Source organism: Pangasianodon hypophthalmus, chromosome 27, assembly GCF_027358585.1.
Source record: "Pangasianodon hypophthalmus isolate fPanHyp1 chromosome 27, fPanHyp1.pri, whole genome shotgun sequence".
NCBI lineage: Eukaryota > Metazoa > Chordata > Actinopteri > Siluriformes > Pangasiidae > Pangasianodon > Pangasianodon hypophthalmus.
This window is the reverse complement of record NC_069736.1, coordinates 13,636,220-13,664,086: the sequence shown is the minus strand read 5'-3', so window position 1 is coordinate 13,664,086 and position 27,867 is coordinate 13,636,220. Positions and strand designations below refer to the sequence as shown.

Here is a 27,867-nt window from a genome sequence, read left to right as displayed (position 1 = left end):
ATTATAGTTAAGCAGTGGCATGTCTTTGACAAACAATGCTCTCACCAAATCAGATAAAAGTGGTGTATTAGAGCCACACAGCATTGTGCCACCTCCAAAAAACTCCTATGCGCTTGCTTATATCATAATTGAATGATAATTTTGATATTATTTAAAGTATATTACTCAATAGCTCATTCTTAACTTTTAAAAAGAACACATCTTAAGCCAGTTTTAGGCTGTCCGATCTGATGTGTTCTCCATGTCAGAATATATGCTGAAGATCCTCTGATGATAGACCTATGATTAAAGAAAATTACTATATTTTGCCCGCATTGTCAGTCTGCACAATCTGGGCTTCATGCAGAAAATGGGTTCATATAAACAAACAGTATTCAAAGTGATCTTGAGGTAATAAGAATAAATTTCTGTCCATTAGCATGTATCATTTGTTTCCCATTTAGCTGTTCCTTGAGTTTGCTTCATCTTATGCCATCCTCCTGTCTGTGGCTTTTAGAAGAATGTCATGGCAGCACTTACACTAAGATTTGAATAAAAAAAAAGTTTGTGATAATGCCCAAACTTGGTCTTTGATTGCAATGTCACTAAATCTGCCACTGCTGAGAATATAACACTGTGTTCTATGACTACCATACTTAACTCGCAACCAAAACATTATTTTACTGAAAACATGCACTGCGATGTATTACACAGTCTAAAAATCAGTTTCTGTCAGTTCGTTAGTAATTCTCCTTGAATGTCTGTTTACTATTTACTGGCTACTTAATTTACAGATTTGGGTTGCTGTTGCTTGGCAAGAATGGTGCATATATAAATCTTTCATTCTATCTCTTAATGACTAGTGGTATAAAAGAAAAGGCTGGATCGTCACTGACAGCCAGGCATTGAAGTAAAACATACGGCCGTCTGCAGACAGCATTAAAGAGGAGACACTGTTTATGTAAAATCTAATTTTATTAAGTTGATTACTGTGAACGATGAGAAAGGAGTAAATTAATCTCACTGGACTGATTAAGCTAAAATACTGCATCACTTTTTGTATTAAGACCAACTGTGAACTAACTTCTTCCCTCCCTCTTTCCCCCCTCTCTCTCTCCAGTGTTCATCATGGCATCTGGCTTGCTGGTTTATCCCTTTGGCCTAAACTCCAGTTTGGTCAAGTCTTTCTGCGGAAACTCGGACATCTACTACGCCGGCGAGTGCCAGATAGGCTGGGGCTACATGTTGGCCATCGTGGGTGTCATGCTCACCCTCTTTTTACCCTTCTTTGCCAAGTACGCCCCAAAAGAGCATCTCCTGCCCACCCCACTGCCCACACTTTTATAAACCTCCTGCTATGCCCATCGTATCTCCTCTGAGCTGTTAAGATCTGTATCGCCCCATTCTTTTTCTTGGTCAACAATGATAATGTTGCCACTTTGGAATAAGTGTGCCCAGAGGAGCCATTGTATTCATTGTGTGATGTGCTACATTGTCTTCCTTCACCTGATAAGCTACTTCCTTTCATCGGCATCCCTCGTGGTTCTGAAAAGTCTTTATTTGGAAATGCAAATTCCTGGAAACTCCCGTTTTTCCTTTTCTCACTACAAACTAATTTATGCTTTTAATCACATGAAATGCAATTTAATGCATCAACACTGAAATCTTTGGAAAGGCAACACCAAAACAGCAGACTAAACTATGCGAATGGTAAATCTAACATTCTAATTCTACCTAATACACATCTGGATGCAAAGAATGTGAGAGGACAAGGAGAACTGTTCTCCCAAACATCAGGGATTATTCCGAACATCAAGAGGAAAGCAAGGAACTCAAGTCTTTCATGCAACGTCAAATAATATTCAACTACCCAAGACCAATTACAAAGGAGAGTAGGAACACTGTTCTTGGATCCACTGGCTATGAATGTTTTCTTCTTCACTATGGATCAGGCTTTTGAGGAAATAAAATGGGTTTATGATCCCAATGAAAATCTGAAGGGTTTGAAAAATCTGCCATATATTTATCCAGTAACAACAAACACTGTGGCTAACAGGCTAGGAGAACAGAAAAACCTTTTCTTAAAAAATTTATTACACAAACTGGTGTTTTTTAATATATTTTGCTTTAGAACCTGGGCTGTGACTAGTCAGTGCACGTCCAGCAGTGAGAAAATAGTAGATGACGCTTGTGACCACTTAAATGAAGAAAAAAAAAAAGGGAGTGGGGGCAACAAAAGCACTGACATTTTCAACTTGTGTTGTAATTTTAAATGACCTAAAAATCTGAAAACCTGTGTGTCTCTGTTTGCCGTCACTTCCTATCAGTTTTAATAGGAATATTAAATGTCCAAGTTATACCGTCTGTTTTGTGCTTGGACCCTTCACTAAACTGAATATTCAGGATTACACAAGATCAAGAAAAAAAAATACAAGATATACTGATGGAAAAAAAAAATAAATGCAACACTTTCTTATTGGTTGTACAGAAAGCTCAGTGAATGGTGCTTGTTTTTTTTTGGTTCTGTTTTTTAGTAGAAGAAAAAAGTCTTAAGGAGGTCTCTATTGCACAAAGCCTTGAAAGTCATGAAACTGAAATGTAAGGACAAGAGGATGATTAGAGTAAGCAAGACTACTGTGTCTTGGCTGTTGATACACTTTTAGCACTCTGGCAGGACGGCCGAGCATCTGGTTGATAAATGTGGACTCCCTCGCCTGACCTTTTCACTTCAGAAGCACCTATGGGACGTTGTGAATTACAACATCGGACACTAATCACATGCTTCTGCAGGAATTGGAGAAAAATCTCACTACTACTTTGGCTCTCTGAACTGAAGGTCTAAACCAAATGAGGCTCTAAAGTTACAAAAACACTACAGTGTGACATCTCAGTGTTCAAACTTACCATGTTCCTGTTATTATGTCTTTATTATTGTTGTTTAGGCAGTGAGGGTTGAGATCTCTATCCAATCAGTGTTGCATTTCTTTTTTTTCCCCCCCATTAGTGCACGCAAAGTCGTCACAGAGATACTCCTCTAGATAAAAACAAAAAACTTTTTCTGCCCTAACCAATGTGTGCCTTTTTTTTTAAACCATGACTAAGAAGACTTCAATACCTTTGATCAGGTTACTTCTGCTGAAACTGTAGTTTTGTAAATGCTTCCTAGTTTTTCGGTTTCTCCCCCTGTGTTGTGCATTTCTGTGAATGTCTTGATTTGCTATAAATGCAACGGGGATTGTTTCAGGTGTAAGTCGCCAGACGGTAACTCTAGCAAGTTCACATGAAGCTGTACAAATAGAATTTCCAAGGGGATGAAAAAAATAACAAAATAAGGAGCATATAAATAGGAAAACAAATGGGTGAGGGATTAAAACAAAAGAGCCCTACTTTCATTTTATGTCAAGAGTAAATAGTCAGTTACTCTCAATGAATTTAGTTGACGAAAATAAGACTATAATAAGCAATACAGCACAGAATTGAGATGCTCAACAACCTGAACTAGGCCCTCATTTGCGTTTCCTCTTGGTAACTTTTTGTGTTATGTGTTTTCAGAATTGCTAAAAGAGAATATTCAGTCTTCAGCTAAGATGTTCTACTTTCTTTTTATTAATGTGATTAAGCATGCAGGGCATTTGGCTCCAAACAAAGCCAGTTAAACAAATTCTATCCCAAACTGTGAGCAAGTGTAAACTTTAAAAGTTGTTTTTTTTAAATAGCAAAACACACTGACTAGTACTACCGGCGTACACTGCGTGATAAGCACCAATGAGGATAAAGAGATGTATGTGCTCATGCATACGTTCCCAAAACACATATGGATGACGCTGTTATTGTAATAACCTTTGGTACAGTGATTCCTTTTCTTTGTAATGTGTGTGAGGTCTGAACTCTGATTCTGTAAATCAGTTGTATTTTAGTTTTCCATTGTGTGGTTTTGGCTGTAAATAATTATGTAAGATGGCTGTTCCTGCTTTAAGAAAAAAAAAAAAAAAAGAAAGAAAGAAAAGAAAGGAAAAAAAAAAAAAAAAAGGTTGATCCCCTTTTGGAAGATCTATTTTGAGATATTACCTCATAATTGTGTTTGTTTATCCCCTGACCCTTAACAAGACTTGCTGTTGTGTGTTTTTCTCTTTGTAATAAAATGTTTCATTAACAAAGAAAACTGACTTTTTTTGTGTTCTAAACTTCATTAATAGTCTAATAAAGCATATATGAGTGTTAAACTGGTAAGAAGATGAAAAAAATGCACACAAACTGGAAAGAAGCCACTTGTTAAATGATCAAACTGATTTATCAGCACTGCGTTGTACAATTATGATTCAGCTAAACTTCAGTGAAAATGAAACACACCTTTCAAACTATAAAACTTTCCTGCTCTGTCCGTTCACATCATATTTCAGAAAATGCCCGGACCTCGTTTCTCATCTCAGCGTCTGATGCTTTCACAGCCTCTTGAGCATTTCTCTGCTCTGACAGGGAGGCAGCCCGCACTGAAACGCAGGTGAGAACATTTTTCTGTCTGTCATAATTCCCCACACAGCGATGCACCTGACCCCGGATCAGCCTCGGCAGCACCTGATCCTTTAAATAATAATAATAATAATAATAATAATAATTAAAAAAAAAGAAACAGATATACGCATAAGGATTCCAGACAGGGATACTAAATTCAACTGTAAATTCATCTGTGAATCCAGCTAACAAGTGTTGCTGTAATATCTGTCTGCTGTGCAGCTAAAATATAATTGTGCCAATTTCATGTTGATTTATTGCAGCCCTTGGCAGAGGAAGAAATCTAAAAAGCATTCTGCAAAAAAAAAAAAAAAAAAAAAACCAGACACAATGAGGGTAAACAGAATTGCAGTCGTTCAGCCTTGATCATGTACTCATTCTAGACATAATTTAGAAGAGTGGCTCCCGACCCAGTCCTCTCAGACTCTCCATCGTTATGAAAACGATTTCAGTTCTCCTACAGCAAAGCTGCAGTGATATGGATGACTGTAGGAAAGTAGATGCTGGCTTTAAAACGTTAAACCTGAAGAAACTGTACTCACGTTTTCATAGTACACACATGGCACTGTATCCTTTCCATCCCTCATTAGAAAGTTCTTGGCACCATATTTTCCTATTGTAACTGCAGAATCAAGAGTGGCTGGAACAAAATCAGCAAAATGACAAAGTAAGATTTTTGCCATGAAAAAAAATCAGAAAAAATAAAAATGTTGCCATTTCATATTACCAGACTGATAGGTGAGAATATGGTATACTACTCACCAAATATCTCAAACATCATAGGAACTTTGTCCTTGAACTGACTCCAGTGCTTCATGCCCTCTATAACGGCGGTGAGGATTCGCAGAGATTTCTTGGGTGGTGCTTTTTCTTGTAACATGGATTTCTGTAATTGGTGAAAATGTGACAGGAATGCTTCAAAAAACCTGATTGATCACACCTGAGTTTTGCCTCACTGTTTTCTTGACTGGGTTAGAGTCGAAATCTTGCAAAATTTTCCAAGGAAAGTAGTTATGTAGCAAACATCTAAGGCTTTTTTTGGCTTCTTAATAAATAGTAGTAGGGCTAATCAACTAATGAACTAAATCAATAACATTCGATTCCCTGATTCCAGGCATTGAAAACCCCAAAGCTTTCAAGTCGATTTCAAACACAGAAAATTATTCTCTTTATGCAAACACATCACACAAAATTTAATTGAGCATTAGAGTGTTCCAGTTAGTGAGATAGCCAGTAGGTATTAATTAATAAATCAATGGATGAATCAATTAGTTACCTAATCAGGAGTTATAATAAAAATTAAGAAATTAATAATATGTCTGTTTACATTGCCTTAAATTGTTTAACTGATTGTTTTCAGCCTTTTTTATGATGTAAGTAGCAGGCAAATAAAGGTTTCTCAGATTTCACTCACTCACTAGTCAAATGCCTTCATTTTTACTTTAAAATAGCTTGGCTAACATGGTGTCGCTCCGATTTGGTTTAATAATTACCTGCGTCTGTATGCTGCTCTCACTTCCTGAAGTACCAAAAGTGTCCTCAACCCATGTTCCTCCTCTAAGTCCACCTGATTTGATCTTCCACTGGGAGCTCTGACTCTGAGCTGCAGGTCTCTGACTGCATGCTGTGAGATCTGAAGGGGTGAAGGAGCCTCTGGGTGGATTGATGTTTCGACTAAATGAATGCTGCTTCATGGGTTGCTTGGCAGTCAAAGTTTTATTCTGGATTTGAGTGGTTGCACTCCCACTTGGAAATACATCCTGCTTGAAGCCTGGGGTTGTTGCCATGGAATCCTGTCTGCCTGGAGGTCTCTGTGGTCCTGTCTGGGACCTGGAAGTATAAAAGAAAACATGTTTCAAATATTTTTTTTTTTTTAAAGACTACATATTTTTACCCAATAAAAATATAACTCATTAAACAACAGAAAAATTGTGTTCATGTACCAAGCATAGGTGCGCTTCTGTGGGTGAGGTATAGGTGTGTATCCTCTTCCTGTTGAAGCAGGTGAAGCGGTGGGCCACACTTTGCTTTGTTGAGGTGGTGGGATGCTTTGCTGGTTCCACTGACTTCTCTGAGCCAGAGGTGCTCGATTTGTTGATGGCTGAGCGTTCCCGATGTCTGTTAAAACAGCATGGCCTTGTATGTGATCCTACTTTTCTTTGAAAATTGTTTATTAAATATAGAGACAATAAAGTTTTTGATCAGTGACAATGTTCAGTGGTGCACAAACTTACTGGATGGATGGATGGTTGAAGTGAAGCTCTGCATGTCTCCGTTCTCGTATCCGGAGAACACTTCACTCTCAGAGGGATTGGACGTCAGTGGCAATCTGCTCCGCTTCTTTTGGTTAAACAGTGGAACAGACAGACAGCCTGTACAAAAAAAAAAAAAAAAGTGAAATGTGAAAGCTGTCAATGTAATTTTAATGCGGCTGGGAAAATAACAGGAAATGAATCATACTGCAAAGTGCAAGCTCAAAAACTCAAATCTGTGGGTGGACACACAACTGGAATGTTTTGTATTCATAGGAAATTGGCTAGCAGATAGGCGCTGACTATAGACAGGGCACCCATCTTCAAATTCCCCTTCTGCTGTTTTCATGAGTAAAGACTGATTTTACTTGTTTTTAGCTATGCGTAAGCAAGATGGCCACCAAGTGTATCCTGTGGTCATTTGGCATGTGTGCATGTCCTCTTAGCATGACGTGTCCCCAAGGCGATTTCCCAAACTAAACTGTGGAGACAAGTATAGCATTATGTGACATTGTGTCCGCAACGGAAAAAAGTAAATAACATTGTGTCTCAAATTGCATACTTATGTACTATTCTAGATTGTTATTGTTAATTTCTTATTATAGTTAGTTGGTGAATTTAAAAATCTCTTATTCAAAGGTTTAAGTACCAGTCTTCTGGATTGTTTATATAAGTAAATATTTTTGAATGTATGGTGAGAGTTTTCAATTTGAGATGCAGATCATGACAATCATGTTGACGGTAGAAAGTTTTAAAGAGAAACGAAGCTTGCCATCTATTTAACGTGGCTGTGCATGAAATCGCTAAACATTACAATTTGTGTTGGAAACCAGATGGACAGGGATGTTTGGCTCTGAGCTGCCATCTAGTGGATGCCGCTTTTAATCCTCCAGATGTACATAATACACACAACTGAGTATGTGAACAAGGCCACTCGCATAGCAGCGGTGTGTGCGCATGTATGTGTGGTTAAAGTGAAGTATGTTTGCACCTTAATGGTTCATGAGTAATGGTTACATTTATGATTTAAGCTCCCTTTCCACTGTTTAACACTTCAAGGTATATGTGTGTAAATTTGTAAAAATCTGTGTTGATTAAGGTTTCAACTGCAATAAAAGATTGAAAATTCATTATTAGTTATTAGACTGCCTCAATAAAGTGTATCTTTCCCTATAATGGGTGACGATGGGGCAATTTTGGATAGTGACCCAATCGTTAATAATGTAGTTATCAAATAAACAGAACTTTTTCAGTGAATAAATGTATAATCAGTTATTTTGAACAAGATATCTAAAACTAGCTGTTTAGAAACATAATGCAGCGTCTCTCTTCAGGCATTGGGATACCACAAGGCAAAAACCTCCCAAGAGCAGGAGGATATTACTTTTAGGAAGGTGGTCAGGTATGAAGCTCATGGGATAAATAAAGGCCATTTACTTTAAGATTGGAGTGTATTGAGTGCTCACAAGGCATTGTACGAAGTGTTGATCACGTTCATTCATTCTTCTTCAGTAACTGCTTCACCCTCCAAGGTCATATTTTTTAAGCTTATTTGTTCATATTTGGGGAAAGAGAACCAAAATCTTTAGAAAATATCACAGAAAGGTGCAAACAAAAATAATAACTATGGGAGCAGGCAGGATTGATTACACTTTCTGTGGAGGTGGACAGGATTGGTCAAGAGCGTCTGTGGGAGGGGCTCCCAGGGTGTCACAAAAAGAAAAGTGTTCACTCTATCACTGGGAAAGGGCAAGTTCAAATCCTGAAGATGCCACAGTTATCCGTGACTGGGAGCCAGGGGAGCAAAACTGGCCATGCTCTCAGGGTGGGTGGGATGGTGTACTATTCGGTCAATCACAGCGACACTAGCCAATCGTGGGCATCTGTGAGCTTATGTATGCGAAAGGGGGGTATATAGTGCTGTTACACCGCTCTGTGACGCAGCAGTTTGAAAAGATGTGCTTGGCTGCCTTCACATGTCTCGGAGGAAGCACGTGTTTGGTAGCTGTTGTATGGGGAGAGCCAGCTGGTGAGTGGGAACTGGCAAGTGGGAACTGGCAAGTGACCAAATTGGCAAGAAAAGAAGGAGAAAGTGTGTGTGGGAGGGGGTGAGACTGGTCAAACTTTCTGTACAAGCAGGACTGATCAGGATTGTCTCTCTGAGTGTGCAGCAATGGTCAGAATTCCTTCAGAAGTGGACGGGAATAGGATTAAAAAAACTAGTCCACCCTAGCACATCTCTACCATCAGTGATCTGGTCAAAGCCACGACATATGTTGGTAATCCATTTACATGTTAGAAAATGTTTCCTGCATTACTTACAACCCAAACTCTCTGAAAAGCCATTTTCATGTTTAGGTGAAACTAGGGAGCCCAATAAAGGCTAGGCTGTTGTTTCTGCATTATAGTGTGGATGGAAAACTTTTCTGTGTTCTAACAGTTTGTCTTACCCTATTAAACTGTCCCACCAAAGCATGCATTTATAACAATGTCTTTGTAACACATCATTTTTGTGCTATTTTGTCTACTTTATTACCATAACCTTATCAAAAATGCCTCAGACTGTATGCTGTATATCTTATCAGAAAATGAAATATAGCAGCATTGAAATATGTGGAGTATGAATTTATGGGCTTGCGAAGGTGAAGTGCGCATGCGCAGAATAATAAGCTTAGTTTCTAATACATCTGTGTATAGCGAAGAAAGCCAGTGTCCCTCCGGTTATTCTGTGGCAGCTTCGAATTTACAATAAAATTGTGGATAGTAGATGCAAAGCTGTTAAATAACTAACTAATGTCGATATTAAATTAATATAGAAATTAAATTAATAATAAAAAAAGTACCATACCTGCTGTTGGTCTTGGCTGATTTTCGTTTCTCCTCATGACTGTAATGTGTGTGGTAGCTAATTCTGTCAGATGGCAATGTTCCAGTAGTTTTTAGAGGTAAATAAAAGCAATAACCTGTAACACAAGCACTAAAATCAATATTTAGATCAGTATGATTCAAACATTTACATTACAAAACAGCAATGTTGGATATAAACTCGTAACTTTACACACGAGACGCCAGCTAACGTCAGCAATGCTACAAACTGGAGAACTATGCTAGCTTTAGCTTAGCTACAAGTAAAATACAGAAATGGTATTTTCATTTGCGGGCTTCTGTTTGGCTTTGAAGGACATGTGTAGAATGTTCTACAACGAGTCTCAATAACACACCGTATTTTCTAAGGAAAATTACCGCGGATACACATCAAACCGTGACTAAAACGCGAAGAACCATTTATTTGTTTCAGTAGCGCTGGCTAACTAGCTACATCGTCAGCCATTTTATTCGCAAGAGCGCGCGTGAGGAAGGTGCGCGAGGAAGAAGGACGCGTCACCGTGTGCGCGGGAAAAGCAGTACTAATTTACCACAATGCTAACATGGAGAAATACTTCTCCTGTGTAGTATACTATTCCAGCCTATTCAGTGGTGTATTCTGTAATATATAATAACTGAGTGTATGAAAAATCTTTCTAGAATATTATGACCCAATTGAGCAGAGTCTAATCTACATGGTTGCTCCATGTTGTGAGATTTTTACACCTTAAATCCAAGAAATATATGTGAGAAAGAGCTAATACATCCCATACTAACAAACTACTTAGCATTCATTCATTCATCCATCCATTCATCCATCCATCCATCCATTCATCTAGCTTCACTAGTTATTTTATCCCAGTTAGGGTTGCAGTAGATCCAGAGCCTATCACCGGAATACTGGGTGTGAAGCAGGAATACGTTATTTGCAGAGCATCATGCACACACACATGTTCACACCAATTTATCTTAGCCAGTCCACCTGCTGGTGTGTTTTCAGGAGAGGGGAAGAACCCGGAGGAAACCCATGTGGACACAGAGAGAACATGCACAGGAACTCCATACATAGAGCAACCCGAGGTCAAGAGCGAACCGGGCCATTGTATTCACTTTGGGGTATTAAAACACAAGTTTTAACTGTCTGGTGGCAAATGATGATTAAAGTACAAGCACAATTCTTTACTCAAGTAAAATTGAAATGCTCATCTAAATAAATACTCAGGTAAAAGTTGAAGTGTGCCTTCAAATTCTTCACTCAACTAGAAAAGTATAAATTTTAAATATACTTCAAGTATCAAAGTAAAAGCACAAGAAAGATTCAAAAAAGAAAAAGGTGCGTATCTCGAATCACACACTGATTTTAGTTACTGATGGTAAATTTTCACCAATGAACCAAGGAATGTGGGAAAACATTAGCCAAGAATGACTAACAACAGCTTTATTCCATGTCTCTCAAATGTTTGCTGGCATACAGAGTGTGTGTGTGTGTATACTGTATTTATCATCAACCAGTGCTATTTAAACAATACACAATGAGTGAATGAATGAAAAAATTGAAATTGAGTGAATTTTATGTTTATTACTGAATAACTGAATAAGTTTTTATTTTGTGTGAATTTGTTTGTGTCAGTTCTTATATAAGAATATAAGAATATTATTTCACAGTAAATTTAGTCTCTGCCAACATTGTGGGTCTCCACTGGCCGGTCAATGCGATAAACAAACTCTGCAGGTAGAAAGTATCCCAGATATTCCACTGTGCTTGGTGTGGTGTCTATGTAGTAGTGACCTCCTTCACCATGATGACTGAAGCCATGGGTATGTTCCACTCTTAGATCCAAACCCTGTTTAGATACAAATGGACAATAAGCAAGGAAAAGTGGTGTTACAGGAAAATAATCAATGATGCAGCAGTGTGAGTTGGCCCGAAAAAGCGAAGTTACTGTTACCAACCCGAAGTTAATTATTTCCAGATAATAATATTTTATTCCTTTTATACCACAGCAATTTGCCATCGCTAACATTTTTATTATTAATTAAAAAATGACAAGTCATAGTTTGTATCCTTATATAGTTATGTTTAATAATGTGGAACATCTGGGAAACATGTTAGTCATGCTATCGCTTACATTTCAAATGACTACAAACAGTCATTCCCTCATATTCCCTCTAATAACTCCATCGTGAAGACTTAAAGGAACAGCTTTAGCTCTGACTGTTAGAAAGCACTGACACAGGAGACTCCTTCCAAAAATGCTAAATAAACATCTCATTACAGAAAACTTCACCACATCAACAATTATACACGTAGTTAAATCTGTTTATGTGGATTGTCCACCATACAAGTCCCTTTGTAAATTGCTACTATAGAAACGATAATGTCAATCTGTGATTTATTTTACATCCTGAACTACTGTCAGATCTGCTATTAAAGAAAACACCTTCTGACCAATCAGAATCCAGCACTCGACAGTGCTGTGGTATGAAATGTTAACAGATACTCACTGGATCTTTGGACACCATGACAGACTGGCAGATGAGAGGAGCACTGACTTCAAAATGCTTTAGCCAGTTGTTTACATCTTCATTAGTATTCAGGGGACATGAAGAAAACTCTCGTGGCTACAATTAAAAAGAAAGGCCATGTAACTACCAGTTTCTCTTCAAGTATTGTTTTGTTTAATTTAAAGCTAAATGACAGTTTAGAAAGAGATACCCAAATTTAAGAAGCTTTATTTTTTATTATTATTATTTTTTTTTACCATGATGTGGATCTTGGCCTTCCCTTTCTGGATAACAAAAGTCCCTCCAAGTGCAATGCTTTTATCACCATAGTGTTCCTCCATAGTCTTCCTCATACAGCTTACAAGACTGTCCTCACCTGTCCTCCTGCTGGCTCTGACCTCCATGACCTGCAAGCAAGCATCTTTTCACCATCAGTTACTTATTCAGGTCTGTCACTTAGCCATAGTTATTCATTCATTCAGCAATCAAAGGTCAGTATAGATTTCTGTGTGGTTAGCATATCAATTAAACCTTTTTAATTAAAACTCTAGGTAATATTTTCAAACTTACACATCAACCACATGCAGTTTTTCATCCTTGCTCACATACAAATGTTTGCTCATTAGCTATATTACATAACAGGAATGCTGTCTAGAATTGCATTTGTTTTTCTTTAACATCTGGCTATGCCATCTGCTTCTGGAGTTTCCTTATGATGTGCAATATGCTCAAAGTAACAAGCCAAATGCCTTTAATTTTAATACTCATCCAGTCACACTATGACACTTTAGAGTTAATTTCTGAGAATTGTTTTGTTGATCAGGATACCCCCAGCACTGCCCCCACCCCTCACAAGTCAATGGTAGCTTACCGACTACAGTCCAAACTCCATTTGGTGCCCATGTACAATACGTATTGGTTCTGAAATATGTTGTCTGGCTGAGACTTAGTACCACCAAGTTGCTTCTATAAAGTGTTTAGCCTTGGGTTATTGGAGCAATTAATAAAACATGTGTCCAAGACATTATTTGCTCATCTGAAATCTGTTTGTTTGGGTTTTTTTTGTTTGTTTATTTGTTTTTTTTTTGTTTGGTTTCACTATTTGTTTGCTTGGTTAGTTTGGTTGTTTTGTTTGGGCTCTTTGTTTGGCTGGTTGTTTGTTTGTTTTGGATGTTTGTTTGGTTGTTTGTTTGGGCTGTTTGTTTGCTTGGATGGTTGTTTTGGCTGTTTGATTGTTTGGGTGGTTGGTTTGTTTATCTTCAGTCACCGTTTTATCCTGATCAGAGTGGTGATGGATCTGGAGCCTATCCCGGGAAAACTGGGTACGAGGTTGGAACACACCCTGGAAAGGACAGGGCACCATGCATATACACATGTACACACTCTTTCACACCTAGGTGCAATTTAGCATAACCAATTGTCCTACCAGCTTGTTTTTGGTCGGTGGGAGGAAACCAGAAAACCCAAAGGAAACCCACACAGACGCAAGGGGAACATGTAAAACTTGACCCTGAAGCTGTGAGACGGCCACAGTACCTGTTTCACCACTGTGTCATCTAGGTGTATTCATGTGTCTTCATCTGTGATTCATAATTTTGTGCCAGTACTCTGTATATTTACTGAATAAAAAGTGTCCGATTCTGATTCTCACCTTCCCAGGCTGCCCCTCGCATGCGTACAGGTTTGCTAGAAGCCCAAAGTCGCAGTCGCAGAACCTGTCACTGTATTTCTCCTGCAGGCATTTCCCATCCACTGGGTTGACAGAGGAGAAGTAGCTGGCATTGACAGCAGGTTTGCCTTCATGCTCCGTCAACACCAGAGGCATCAGCTTTGAAACATAACAGTAAAGAGTAAGTGCTATATTCACAGCACACAATGTTGGATATTCTACCCTGCATTACTCTACATAGCAGTATTGGTTACGTAAACTGTCATTACCTCTGCATTCATTCCAACGGTCTTTGAAGATACAGCACCAGCTCCAAAAATAAATGCCCCTGGCAGCTCCAACTCCTTGGCTATAGTGTTCATGTTATATGCCTTGGATAATATAAAATAATTTGTGCTTATTTACTAACCTCAGGTTATGTCATGAAATGCAAACAGATCATTATTCAGAATTTAGGTCTCCTGACCTTGTCCAGTTGAACCAGTGGGATCAAGTAGGGGACACCGCCAACATCAGTAATGCGAGGGTTACCACATAGTCCTATTGAAGGAGAAGCAAAAAAACAGGAAAAGAAAAGCATTTATGGAAATCTTAACAATCTTGTGAATATTCTAAATGAAATTTTTCCACTAAAATGACCAGGCTCTCAAAAGGACCAGAAATTATTCACTGACTCATTTATTGTCTGTGAATGTTTGTTGTAGGAGATCAAGAGTCTTTCCTGGAAAGTGGGTCTCTCCTGAAAATGGGTACAAGGCAGGAATACAAAATTCCAGTTTGTCACACACACACACACACACACACACACACACACACACACTCATCCACACCACTGTTTTTCCTCCATAGAACATTTTGCAATTTCAGACCCCCTCAAATGAAAATGCAAGTGTGTTGTGTAATGCATGTGCAATAATAGCATTTCTTTCGTTACTTGAGTGCTCCTTAACCATAGGCATATGATGCTTTCCCGCCAGCCGGTCTTGTATGCTACACCGGTTGCATATGAATCAGGAACGAGTGTTCATTTTATTGCATCCTTTTCATTCCTCTCTGTCTGTCATTAAAATTGGACTACATCTGCCCTAATAACTAGCAACATCAACAAAGCAACAATTGAAATACATATCTAGGTAGAGCTAGCTAGTTAATTAGCCGGTTGTTAATTTTTATGTTACGCCAGGTTTGTTTTTGTTTCATGAAACAGCAGCATGCTACAAAACAATGACACAGAATAAAACTGTTGTTAGCCAATTTGATAAAAAATGCTTAGACAGACAAAATGCCTAGACAACTGTTCCTAGCGAATTAGATTTTTCCCCACCGATTAAATTTTTCCATTATTATTTTTGCAAATTATGTGAAATAGCATTATATATATATATATATATATATATATATATATATATATATATATATATATAGGGAGTGTTGATATTCATGACTCAAATGTATACGATTGTGCAGTGGGTAGCGTTGCTGGTTCAATCCTGAGCTCGGGTTACTGTCTACACAGAGTTACTCTGCATGATCTCATTGTGTCCACATTGGTTTCCTCCGGGTTCTCCGGTTTCCTCCTACCTCCCAAAAACATGCCAGTAGGTGCATTTGGCTTTGCTAGATTGTCCCTAGGTGTGCATGTGTATTTTGCATTTTGTCCTGTGATGGACTGGTGTCTCATCCAGGATATGTCCCTGCCTTACTCTCAGTATTCCACAAGTCACATGTTCAACAGGAAATTGCATCATCCGAATTTCCTAAAGATCACGTGAAGATGAGAATTAAATTCTGCCACTGTTTTTTCTTTCTTTTCACTGATATTGTGATTTTGACCGGTGAGAGCACTTTAAAGAAACAACCTTCTTGTGCAAATTTTAGATTTAAATTAAATTATTAATTTTATAAAAGCGAGTCAATATTTTTGCATATTTGCAAATTTTATGCTAAAAAATCAGCCACTTTTTAGGAAAGGACCTAGAACTTGACTTGACTTGCTCATTTGGTTGTCTAACACATTGACTTCATACCTTTTACAGGAAACTTGAAGGGTTCCTGTGTGAGATCTGGACACTCACTCACACACACTTTTACATCTTCAAAGTTTTTCTTCAGTCCCTTTTCCAGCACTGTTGCAAACCAGTAAAGATAATCACTCATTAATATCATCATCAGTAAATCATTGTTTATAATATCTTAACATCAGAATCTCAGCACGTTGATAAGACAAACAGAAATGTCATGATGAACTTTGATCTCTGCAGCAAAGCAAATGTGTACAAGCAGCTTAAACATCTGTATTATCTGTACCAAAACATTTCTGTATTGGTGTAAATGCACACAAAATCTCTCACCCTGACACAGTTCCTCGAGATTAGGGACATGTAACTGAAACTTTTCTGTTTTAGCGCTTGCCATCCTGCAGTGGAGAAAACACACAGACACACTGATCACATGATACACAGCACTGCTGAGCGAGGGGCTGGATTAGTGCCGCGTTCACTGAACACATCTATCACAGTTGGTTTTCCCATGATCTGTACTTGGTACATGGGCTTATTCATTAAACGGCAAATAATTTATTTAAAATTCGGTTGCCTTCACATTAGCACTGGTCTAATCACATTAGCACTGCCATTTAATCAAAGTAAAATTAATTATTTTAGCTAGTTTTTTTTTTTTTTTTTTTTTTTTTTTTTTTGCAAAATGCTGGGTTAGTCAAGAAGATGCAACCTAGTATAGATGTTAACTAATGTACATAGGGACAGGGCAACACTTTTAGGCATTTTTAGAGGAAAATGTCAGACACAAATAAATAAGTTTTAAACGTATCGATGTATTGCTATTAACATGTCATAGTGATTAAAAAGCACGTAATGTGCTGCCTTGTTTAATTGTGAAAAAAACCCTGCAGGAATTAAAAAAGGCAGTATTATTATTATTATTATTGTTGTTGTTGTTGTTGTTGTTGTCATTGTTGTCGATGATGAAGATGATGATAGTTATTTTTTAATAGTGAGAGAAACTTGCAAATATTGCAATAATAATAATAATTATTAATAGTTTCAGTGCAAGTTTAAAAGTTTTTATGAGAATTAAATAATAATTATCATTAAATAATAACGTTATTATTATAGTGTTTATTTTTACAACAAAAGCATTATTATTATTATTATTATTATTATTATTATTACTATTATAATACATTCTGGCCATGATAGAGCATCCTGAAGATGTACGAATGAATAAATCTTCTGAACCTTCTTGTCCTTGCGCTCTTGAATGCACCCTACTTTACGATTGCTGTTGTCATCAACTCTTAGAGCTCTGTGATTGGTCCGTCAGAACGCAGCGCTTCCTGGAATCGCCCCGCCCTCGCGCGCGTTCGGCTTCCTGTTTTCCTTCCGCACAGCCATGTTCAACCCACGTGTGTGTGTGTTTAGGAAGCTACAGTCAGCGGGATAGATGTTTCTAAGTAGTGAAAGGAGCTTGAAAGGCGCTCTAAGTCAGCTGAATTGCTCTCACAACAGAATGAATCCTGATGGAGAGTATCTGGGAGCGTGTGTGTCACTGAGTTAGCAGTTAGCATGTGTCTAAGAGTGAGGCAGTAAATAGAGCGTTATGGAGAATATTTCCGAGGTTTTGGTACAGAACGACTCTCAGAGAGAAACTATGTTTGAAACACCTGCGTCTGACAGGTAAATCATTCAGTTTGAGAAGAATATGAGAAGTAAAAACTATCCCTACATCTGCCTTGTAATTCCTGTACTGCTCATTGCTGACACTCAGGAGAATGGGCGAGTCGATACTGAAGAATCGATTCTTTCGATTGAAGAATCGATACTAATATATACGAATTTCGATATTATTTAATAAATCTGAAGAATGATACGTAATGTTGATGTGCAGGATAGGAAGTGCTACACACATTTGGGCATAAGCGTGTGTGACAGTGAACATGTATTCAAAACAGTTATTTATTTTACATATAGTTTGTAAGTATTCACATTTTCATTTTCAGTAAGCACTTCCTGGTCAGGGATTGATTGGGGTGGATCCGGAGCCTATCCCAGGAACACTGGTCCTGAGGCGGGAATACATTCTGAATGAGATGCCGGTGCATAGCAGGGCATCGGGCACACGCATTCACACCAAGGGGCTGATCAGAATATTAGTCTTGGTGCTGGATTGAAAAGACAATCAATCACTTGGTGTCATCCATCCCTAAAAAATCACTGACCACACACACACACAACCAAGCCCTGATGGACTGTTGTGATATTACTATGGCTTAAATCTAATATCTAACAATAGCATGACAGTGTAACTATCAGGTATGAGCAATGAGTTTTATCTCATGCTCTCGATGGCATGATAAGATTGATGTAAGACTATTATAACTATTGCTTAAAAGACATGTTTAAAAGCAGCTGCATTCATGATTTTTTTTTTTAAATTTCAGGTAAGTAATGCTCTACTGGGTTTGTCCTCTGAATACCAAACATATATATATATATATATATATATATATATATATATATGTATATATATATATATATATATATATATATATATATATATATGTGTATATATATATATATATATATATATATATATATATATATGTATATATATATATATATATATATATATATATATATATATATATGTGTGTGTGTGTGTGTATAACATGTAACCCTTTTGGTTAAAAAAAAAACAAACAAAAAAAAAACCAACAATGCTAAACTTACAGTTGTATTAGGTCCTTTTGTTTATTGTGTCCTTTGATTGGCCAGTGTGTGCTCAGTCTATGGACTTTTAGTTTCTCCTCCAAAGGCATTTTGGGGAAAAAAGGATGACCTCGTGACATATGTCACGACCTCGTTTTACAGATGTGTCAGCACAACGGGATGCAAACTATCAGCCTAAATGGAGATCAGATCTAGCGGTGACTGATTTGTCCACCGATGGCAATAGATACTTTGAAATGTCACTGCATTCATCCCATTCTTTCGCATCTCTTTTTTTCCCACAGTGACTCTGGTGACAGCTTGTTTTTGACCCAGTCTGTGACTTCAGCTTCGAGGACTGTTAAAAGACACCGTCCATCTTATATACCAGCGTGTCCCTTCAGTCAAGAGTCGGAGGATGAGCGTGAAAGAGACGGCGACCAAAACGCACAGCATGAAGACACGAGGACGAGGAGCGACTCTGACAGTGAAACTAATTATGCTAACTTGCATCATAGATGGAAATTACTGGTAAAGCCACATGGCAGGATTAGCTGTCGGTCTCGCCCAAGGTGTCAGAGAGCAACTCCAAAGAGGATGGTGTTACCTTTCCTGAAGAAGTCTAGGTCTGGACAGCTTTCTGCCCGCAAAAACCAAATTATAGTGGTAAGGATGTGCAAACAGCAAAAATCTATGAATATGGAAGTAGTTTTAAAGATAATTAAGCAGCTTGCTGAAGAAGTAGGGAGCTTGGAAGATGACAGAAGTGTTTGAAATATGAATTTTGTATATTGAGTAGTCAAGTTTTTGACTTTTTGTGACAATGTATATAAGATTTGTCTTTCAAAACCCATTCGAAATTACAGGTTTAGTTTAGGAGGTTAGTTTAGGAGGCTTAGGAGGTTTTAGTTTAAAGAAATCAGAACCCTAAATACAAAGACCTCAAAGATTAAAAAAAATTCAAATCTGAACCCTACATAATTTATGTAAATTAGGCCGAAGGTGAAAGAAAAAAAAAAGAGCTGAAAGAGCTAAATTCCTTTTAAGCGGCACATTTTTAGCTGTAAGCTAGCTAATGTTTGCCAGAAAGTTAACGTAACTAGCTATGCATTAAGGATTATTACGCAATAAACATCACTGTTGAGGACTGACTATTTGAGTAGAACATTGCTGATCAAAACATTTTTATTTGTTCGGCAACTCTGAAAGTGTCTGCTTTGCCCTGGGAATCCTAGACACTTCAACTTTGGCCTAATGCACATAAAATCTTTATTTTTTGAGATTCGATTTGTATTTCCAAAGGTAATACAAGGCAAATGTTATCCCTAGCAAGTTCAAAACAACGGAAAAAAACATTAAAAGAAACATTACAAGAAAAGAGAATTTTATTTAAAGTAATGTGTTAATAATTCAAATATAGCTTCACAACACCATATAGATCTGCACTGTAAACAACTAGGCATGTCATTGTTGTTCCCATTGCAAGGTTATTCTGCACTTGCCCTACTTAAAAAAAAAATCACATTTAAATAAAATAATCCAGTCCCTGATTGTTTGAGCTCAAAATATCACTTACTGGATGCTAGACGCATTTTCATGGAGGGTGCCAATAATTTTGGACGGCACTGTATGAAGCAGATAGGAAGTCATTTTTCTGCTGTATCTTACTTTAGCAGAGTGTAACCACCTTACACCCCCTCCCCCACCCCAGAACCATGTTACAGTATTAATATCATTTAACTTGTTGTATAAATAGTGGCAGTCTTTAGACCTTTATTTATCTCTGATATCAGCTGAATGTTAAAGGAATGGCACGATTTTAAATGTACGCCCTTTAGTGCATTTTTCCAACATTTGTTTCTCTCACATTCTCAGAAAATTGAGATGTCTGGAAACAAGTGATGAAGTGATCTGTTTTTTACATTTAAAATAATCCAATATATTATCCAATACAATCAAAAATGTCCAGCTATATTTGATGAAAGTCGTCTTTTTTTTTTTTTTTTTTATCTCCATCTATCAGAATTCAGAGATTGGTGGGTTCTTCAAATGTATATCAAAGCTCAGCAAAGGACATGGAGAAAAAAGAAGAAGAGAACTGAGTCCATCTATATTGCCTTCTGAGTGAGTTTAACATTGTATGATACAAAACATAAATACAGTGTGTAGTTTTTATATTTATTTCTGTTCAGTGGTATAGTTTGAAAATTGGGCGTGCTGTTATAGAAAAACAATCCATGATGGAGTGGAGTGGAGCAGCCCAGCGCAAATTGCACTTAATGTTAACACTCTGAAGTTGATTATTTTCCTATAACAATGATTACAATATACTAAACATACTAGTAAATGACATGGTATACCTATTTACCGTTTATAGTTAAGGTTAACATTATGGAACATTGTTGGTGAGTTCTCTCACCAACCTTTCTTGAAGTTAATAATTCAAAAATATTCATCTTGTCACATTGCTGAGAAACTGGGAACTCCTCTGGCCTGAAGACTTTCCCATGGCGGAAAACTGACTGAGCTCTGACACCCGAGACTCCATCCATAAATGAGTGAATAAATAAACATTTAAATAAACATCTACTTTGTTGTTATAACGTATTAGAACGAGTGCATTAATATAAACCTGTCATTGGAATTACAGCTGAAACATCTGTCAGAGCTGCTGTTATAGAAAATTAATCAACACGTTCCTAAAAAACGGAATTGAGAATGCAGTAGCGCTGTGGTAGATATATTATTAGCATAGAAAGCATAAAACTCTTGCTCTTTTCATTTCAGTCAAGATGTGAGTGAGCATATTAACACACAGCATTAATCTATATTTGAATTGTCTGTCCTTTATTAAGCATTTTTTTTTTATTTAATTTACAGATGGGAGGAAAACAATGTGGAGGAGAATGAAGAAGATGATGAGGACATTAGAAAAGTGGTATATTTTGCAGTTATATTTTCACAGTTGTGATGTTTACACATTTTAAAATATTTTGCCATGCAACAAAAATCTGAATTGAAAAAACAAACCCTGAAACCAATATAACGGCAAATGAACCCATCGACATATGAATTTGGAATGACTGACAGTTGCAATATTAACTGACACCCCTGCAGGGCCCGCCCCATTTCCCCCCAATTGCTCATTAGTTTGTTAAGGTGAAATAAAATTTTAATTTTGAAAAGTCCAAAAAATTTGTCAAATCTAATGCTTCACAAATAAATTGAATGGTAATTGGAACACCCTTTGTTTGAGCAGCAGCAGATTAACAGTGAAAATGTCCGCCGTGTAGAACCATTTCACAGTTTCTTTGAGGGACAGTACACAGAAGTATTATACTGAAAATATACTAATATCAATTTTTTAACTGTTTACTGCATTTTATCTATGACTTCAGGGTTGGCAGGTACCCCAAGTAACAGAAATCCATTTGAACGCTATTTTGAAGTCAAAATTTGGAATTCTGCGACGTTATTTTAGCATTCGACTTTTCCGATATTTCATGCTTGTGATTCCGATATTTCATTGTGATTTCATTCTTTTCTATTTGATCCTTAGTCTTCTCTGAAGCTAGCAAACGATAGATATCTGATTTTGTTTCAGAGTACAGATTGCTTTATTTTGCACACACATAAAAGAAACCGACGAACATGGCTACCATCCCTGAAATGGAAAACAAAACAGGCTCCAAGAAAGTGCACTGAGAAAAGCAACAAGTGTCAAGAAGAGCAGGAGAAATGCCATCAACCCACGGAAGTTGCTGAAGACCTGATGGAGCCTCAAGACGACACAGATATACATAATGAGAGCAGCTCATTTAATATAGAAGTGTCTCAGCCCAGGAAAAAGGGTGAGAAAAGCAGGAAATCTCCTGCTAGGTCTTCTCTCTCTCCATGCTCTTCCCCTTCTCATCTTTCCCCTGACAAATCTCCTTTTGTTCGAAGTCTCTTCATGGATCATCAGGAGGAACACACTGAGAACCAGCCGCAAGTTCTAGTGACATGTTCACAATCACAATTCGTTGATTGGCATCAAGCCCAGAAAATCAATCAAGCTTGTGAGAACTTGATGGAACCAATTGATGAAATGGCAGTTGAGGAGACTCAGTGGCCAAGTTTGGCAGAGCAGGATGAAGATGAAACCCAGATTTTGGAGGACAACCCTACGGATAGAGACAGAGGGAAAGATGCCCTCTGCTTGGAGAACAACTCATTCCGTGAACACCAAGAACAAGACGAGGATATCCGTGAAGGCGTACATCATGAACCAGTGGAAAATGAAGACTTGAGTAGTGTAAGTGGAGGTTTCATCAGCTCACAGGATCTTTTTCAAGAACCAAATAATCAGGCAAGTCCTTTAAAAGAGACTAGTGTTGAAAACGATAAAGAAGTCTTAGAAAGCCACGTGGTGCTACATGATGATGTAGATTCAATAATAAAGAAGAAAAAGAGAAAAAGTTCATTAATCTTAGCAGATGCGGAGGGCGACGATGTTAAATATTCCAAATCTCAAAGGACTCAACCGACTGAAATAATTTCAGCAACAGCTGGAGATATATCCCAAGAAAGAAAGGTAAAGGACAAAAAGACATTGGATGATAGTGTGGAGAATGCATATCCATCACTGCCATTAGAGGATTACACATCAGGATCCATAGGAAATGATTGCTCAAGTCATAGTAAGGAAATCCTCATGGTCAGACAGGAAGTGAAGACAGAGACCCCATTGTTTAATTATGGTGGGCTGAAATTTCTGAAAAGGAAGAAAGGTAAAAATACTGAAGCCCCTGAGATCTCTGATAATCTGGCACAGATACAAGCTGATCCGGGTCAGAATGAAGTCCACATTGTCAAGGGGAAAAAAAGAAAAAAGGACAATGAGGGGTTGTTGGAGGAACCACTTGACACCTTGCCAGAAATCAGTGTTTCTGCAGGCTCAAGTCTATCAGTTCAGGACACTTCAGTGGTTTGTGCTTCAGTTGGTGGAAGTAAACCAAAGAAAAAGAGAAAAAAAGACAAACATGGTCAACCAGTGCCTCAGGAAGGTCAATGGATTGGTGTAGAGGAGACTGTCCAGATCTCGTGTCAAGGTTCTGCTTCTTTGGTGTCCATAGCTGAGGAAACTGAGCAACTAACCAGAACTGATCTTTCTAGTCCTAGCATGAGTCATGAGGTTAGCCAGCTGGACAGTAGTAGACAAGTTAATAAAGATCTTATTCAATCTGATGGTCTTGAACCACGAAGGAAAAAGAAAAAGGAGGCGAAGAAAAGTCCTGAGGAAATGGTTACTCCCCAGTGTAGTGAAGAGTCTCATTCGAGCCATGGTACCAAAACTGTCAAGAAAAAGAAGCAGAAGTTTATAGATGATGTTGGAGAGATGGCTACGGCCAGTAAGAATCTTGGAGAACCATTGGACAAAATTCTTGAAATACCAGCAGGCATAGAAATCCAAACAATGAATAGCATAGATTTGAAGACAGATGACTCTGTAACTCCAAGGAAGAAGAAAAAAAGAAAGCAGCGAGAGGTGGTCAGGGAAGAAAATGTGGACGATGAGGCATTGTTGGTAGAGACCACACAACAAGCGGGGACTCCAGATACTGTTCAAGATTCTGAGCAGCAAGCAGTTGAGGTGGTTCTGGTGAGAAAGGTAAAAAAGCAGAAGAAGAAGAAGGACAGAACTGAAACGCATCAAGAAGAGGAGGCATCTAAAAATGCATCTGTGTCACTCAGACTTGGACTCTGTGAGATGACTACATCCAATACTCCAAGCACCAGAAGTGAGACTGGAGGGATTGATGAGGAGGAAGGTCTTGGTGGATCAGAACCAGTGAAGAAGAAAAAGAAGAAGAAGAAAAGGAAAGAGTTGGAAAATGATGGCTCGTGGTCGTTTTCTCATGGCTTGGAATATTCGCACAATACTGAACAGACAACAGTGGTGAAAGAAGCTTCAAGTAGTGGACAGAAATGTGGCGAAGAAAATCCTGCACCATATTTGGAAATGCAATTGACAAATGACACCAGTGAGAAAAAGAAACGTGAGAGGACCAAAGGTGACAATTCTGAAAGTAGCCAAGAAGTACTGCAATCAGAAGATACCATACAGCCTAAAGGGAAGAAGAAGAAGAAGAAAAGATGGGTAGAAACAGACATAGAAGTGTATCCTGAGATTGTTGAACATGACGTGTGTCAGGAGAGTGGTTCTCCATCAGAACCTTCAGAAGCAGTAACTGAGAAGAAGAAAAAGAAGAAGAAGAAAAAGAATAGAAAGGACACAGTTGATAGAGGTGAGAATGAGAGTTTAGATGTAGTACCTGAACTAAGTGCTGCAGAAGAAACAAGAGATGTTTTAGTCACATGCCATACTAAAGAGGACAGTATTTCATCCTCAGGGGGTGAATTATTAGTACATATTAAGAAAAAGAAGAAAAAGAAGCAAGTAAGAGACTCAAATAATGATCTAGAGGCCACACTTTGAGCTGATCAAGTGACTGTCTCTGGTGAGTCAAATCAATGTTTACAGACCCACAGTGCAAAGCTGAAAAAGAAGAGAAAGAGAGACCATCTATGATGAATGCCATTTTTGCATATATTTGCCTGTTGTTGTTTGTTTATTTCAAAATATCAGCTGTTTTTTTTCTTATGTTTACAAAATGTAAGTTGTTTTTATCCCTAACTATGGAGCGGGGCTTTCACGTTTTAACAGAACCATTTACCTCAAATGTACCTCAAAGTCCCAAAAATTCATACTTTGTAATCCAAATTTTGGGTATTTTTGTCAATGAATTTACACATACTTTTTATCCATTTATAGTTACACTTAATGTGGTGAAACTCCATGAAGCCAGTTAGTTCCTGGTATCGCTTAAATTGTAACACCTATAAACAGTTCCCTCCCCAGGATCTCTTTTTTCCCTCTTTGTTAATAAGTTGAAGTTAGTAAGACAAAAAAATGCAGCTTGTCATGTTACTGAAAAACTGCAAAGCATAAAGCCTTCAGACTTTCTCATGTCGGCAAAAACTCAGAATTGAGTATTGAATGTAATGCAAGAAGCTGTAGGTGTTCAAAAACATTTGACTGGTAGTGTACAGCCACATCTATTTTTTAATTAAATTTTTTTTTGTATCCATTTAAATATTAATTATTTTAAATCTTTTATAAATTCTTTATTTATATAGAACTTTTTCAACTAAAAACTGCTTTAGCTAAGAAAATTAACCATAAGTAACTTAAGATAAGTCCCAGCTTTTTATGAATTAATCATTTTTTATGTTATTATTAATTAACTGCTGGAAACCTTTTAAATCTGTCTCCATTATACATTGCTAATGTTAAATATTTCTGCTTAAATATTATCTTGAAGTGGGGAAGTGTCTCCCTCATCTGGTACATTACGTGTATATACGTACATGCATGTACAGATGATTTTTTTTTTTCTTCATTGCTAGTTATTTCTGAACACCACTACAAACTGGTGAAGTTCAACAATTGATCACTGTTCATGCAGAAACTGTAATGTTACTTTTTTTGCCAAAATGTTTAACTTCAATTTCAAATGACTGATTTGGTAATCAGGTTAGTCACATTCAAAATAAAGTTTACAGTATAGAAGACACTTCTGTACTGTGGAACTGCAGGCATGTTTGCTAATGATAGGTTCACGTGACTGGAAAAATATTGGAAAATATAAGGCTGGCAAATAAGCATTTCAGTGTTTATCTTAATTTCATGTCATAATTAGGCAATACTAAATCATATTTTAGACAGTTACTGCAAACCTTAACCTAGAACTAGAAAGATGTATGTAGGACACAAGATTAATGAAGTGATATTTGGGAGAGAAAGAAGTAAGTTCCCGTTTTCACTTACGTTATAGCAGCTATAAACAGCCATTTCCTCACCAGCCTTTCTTTTCTTGTTATGCAAAGCTATCTTGCAGTCTCGCAATTGTGAGTTAATATCACTCAATTTGCGACTTTTTTTATCTCGTAATTGTAAGTTATTTTCACACAATTGTGACTTTACCTCTCACACCTGTGAGTTAATATTTCACAATTGTGACTTTGTGCTACCGTTTCCAATAATCAAACCACAACAAAAACCTAGCAATGTGTTGCGAAGCAATATACCCTAAGTGAAGTATTCTTTTCAGTGGGAATGGACCACTCCTGGAGAATGTCTTAGGTTGTGGGATTAAAAGTCACGATTGTGATATGAATCTGCATAACATTTTCTCATGTTTTGGAAACAAGCTTCCATACCTTTCTTTCACTCTTGATGTTAATAAGACAAAAAAAATTGCAGCTTCTCATGTTACTGAAAAAACAGAAACCCCTCCATCCTAAAGATGCAAAATTTAACATTACAACCTTGTTTATGTTAGAAAGTGCTGACACTGAAGACTCCTTCCAAAAATGGTAAATGTCTCCTGACAAAAAGCTTCACCATATCTACAATTGCATGTTTTTAAAAATCTGTTTATGAGGGCCGTGTGCCATGCAAATCGCTGAGAAAGTTAATACTATAGAAATTATAATGTATTGGAATGAACACTTTAATATAAACCTTGCAGCCGAAACTACCGACCAATCAGAACTGAGCATTCAACAGTAGTGTGGTAAAAATGGATTTATTATCTGTTAAAAAAAAATTTAACTGACAGTATACACTTTTGCCCAAACGGAGTGTGTAAATGACAAGCTAAAGGGGACTGAGAACAGAACCTTGGGCGAGTCATTGTAGTGCTGGGGATGTACAAGGTTGCTGGTTGCCTAAAGAAACTAGGTGTTGTCTTCCTGAGCACTAGGAAGACGTCTGTAAAAGTGGATATGTGTCTAAAAAAAGTATGTGATAAGTGACACCACTTTGTAGCTTTTTCTCTTTTTAACATTCAACTGTTCTTTATTTATTGACTGTTGTAACCTATGCTTGAACTCAAGTAAATGGTGTATGCATTTTTTTTTCTTTCAGTATTTCTGAGTTTCTTTTTATATGTATATGTCTGATTATGTGTTGTTTTGGAAATCAAATTGTCTCAGATTGCAGTGCCTCCAGGGTGAATTCTGCTGCTGAAATCTATAGTCACTTGACACCTCCAAGTAGTTGTCTAGCAAAGTTCACGCATGCTATTACTGGAACAGCTCTTGAAATGGTGGTAAGGGAGCTTCCCCAGGTGGAACTGGACAAAATTTTTTTTAAAAAGGTGTGTTAACTGGAATAACTGGAATGCTGCCTCTGCTGTTGGGCATTTTCTCATGGGCATGAATAAAGTAAGTTAAGTTTAAACCAAAAAAAAAAAAGAAAGAAAGAAAAATCAGTTCAGTACTTAGTAATTTCATCTATTGCTTTCATCCAGTT

General features: G+C 37.5%; 4 protein-coding genes across 8 annotated transcripts in view; 2 read left to right on the top strand and 2 right to left on the bottom strand.

The window, feature by feature from the left end:
* LOC113531016 (LHFPL tetraspan subfamily member 7 protein) overlaps positions 1–3,410 on the top strand; it is a 121,627-nt gene extending 118,217 nt beyond the window's left edge. The window contains exon 3 of the mRNA XM_026921466.3: positions 1,100–3,410. Coding sequence (XP_026777267.1) covers positions 1,100–1,326 — 227 coding nt within the window. The 3' untranslated portion in view covers positions 1,327–3,410. The remainder of the gene's footprint in view (positions 1–1,099) is intronic.
* A 645-nt stretch (positions 3,411–4,055) lies between these two features.
* On the bottom strand, positions 4,056–10,886 carry LOC113531575 (spermatogenesis-associated protein 22). 5 transcript variants are annotated; one of them, XM_034300709.2, is made up of 8 exons: positions 10,591–10,886; positions 9,592–9,706; positions 6,726–6,863; positions 6,435–6,609; positions 5,985–6,321; positions 5,254–5,377; positions 5,034–5,131; positions 4,056–4,560 (listed from the first exon to the last, which is right to left on the bottom strand). In XM_034300709.2, exons 2-8 carry the CDS (start codon positions 9,626–9,628, stop codon positions 4,369–4,371), a joined length of 1,101 nt encoding a protein of 366 aa, XP_034156600.1. In that variant the 5' UTR covers positions 9,629–9,706; positions 10,591–10,886; the 3' UTR covers positions 4,056–4,368. The 5 variants fall into 5 exon arrangements, with proteins under 5 accessions (XP_034156600.1, XP_053086217.1, XP_026778184.2 ...); XM_053230242.1 differs by lacking the exon at positions 10,591–10,886 and adding an exon at positions 10,502–10,520; XM_026922383.3 differs by lacking the exon at positions 10,591–10,886 and adding an exon at positions 9,987–10,140.
* A 145-nt stretch (positions 10,887–11,031) lies between these two features.
* On the bottom strand, positions 11,032–16,279 carry c27h11orf54 (chromosome 27 C11orf54 homolog). Its single transcript, XM_026921567.3, has 8 exons — positions 16,134–16,279; positions 15,810–15,908; positions 14,249–14,322; positions 14,052–14,153; positions 13,765–13,941; positions 12,371–12,520; positions 12,114–12,230; positions 11,032–11,452 (listed from the first exon to the last, which is right to left on the bottom strand). Exons 1-8 carry the CDS (start codon positions 16,195–16,197, stop codon positions 11,279–11,281), a joined length of 957 nt encoding a protein of 318 aa, XP_026777368.3. The 5' UTR covers positions 16,198–16,279; the 3' UTR covers positions 11,032–11,278.
* Positions 16,280–17,136: 857 nt separating this feature from the next.
* Positions 17,137–27,823, top strand: pho (phoenix). The gene is made up of 5 exons (XM_026921500.3): positions 17,137–17,477; positions 18,815–19,175; positions 20,533–20,633; positions 21,390–21,447; positions 22,114–27,823. Exons 1-5 carry the CDS (start codon positions 17,401–17,403, stop codon positions 24,985–24,987), a joined length of 3,471 nt encoding a protein of 1,156 aa, XP_026777301.3. The 5' UTR covers positions 17,137–17,400; the 3' UTR covers positions 24,988–27,823.
* The last annotated feature ends 44 nt before the right edge of the window (positions 27,824–27,867 follow it).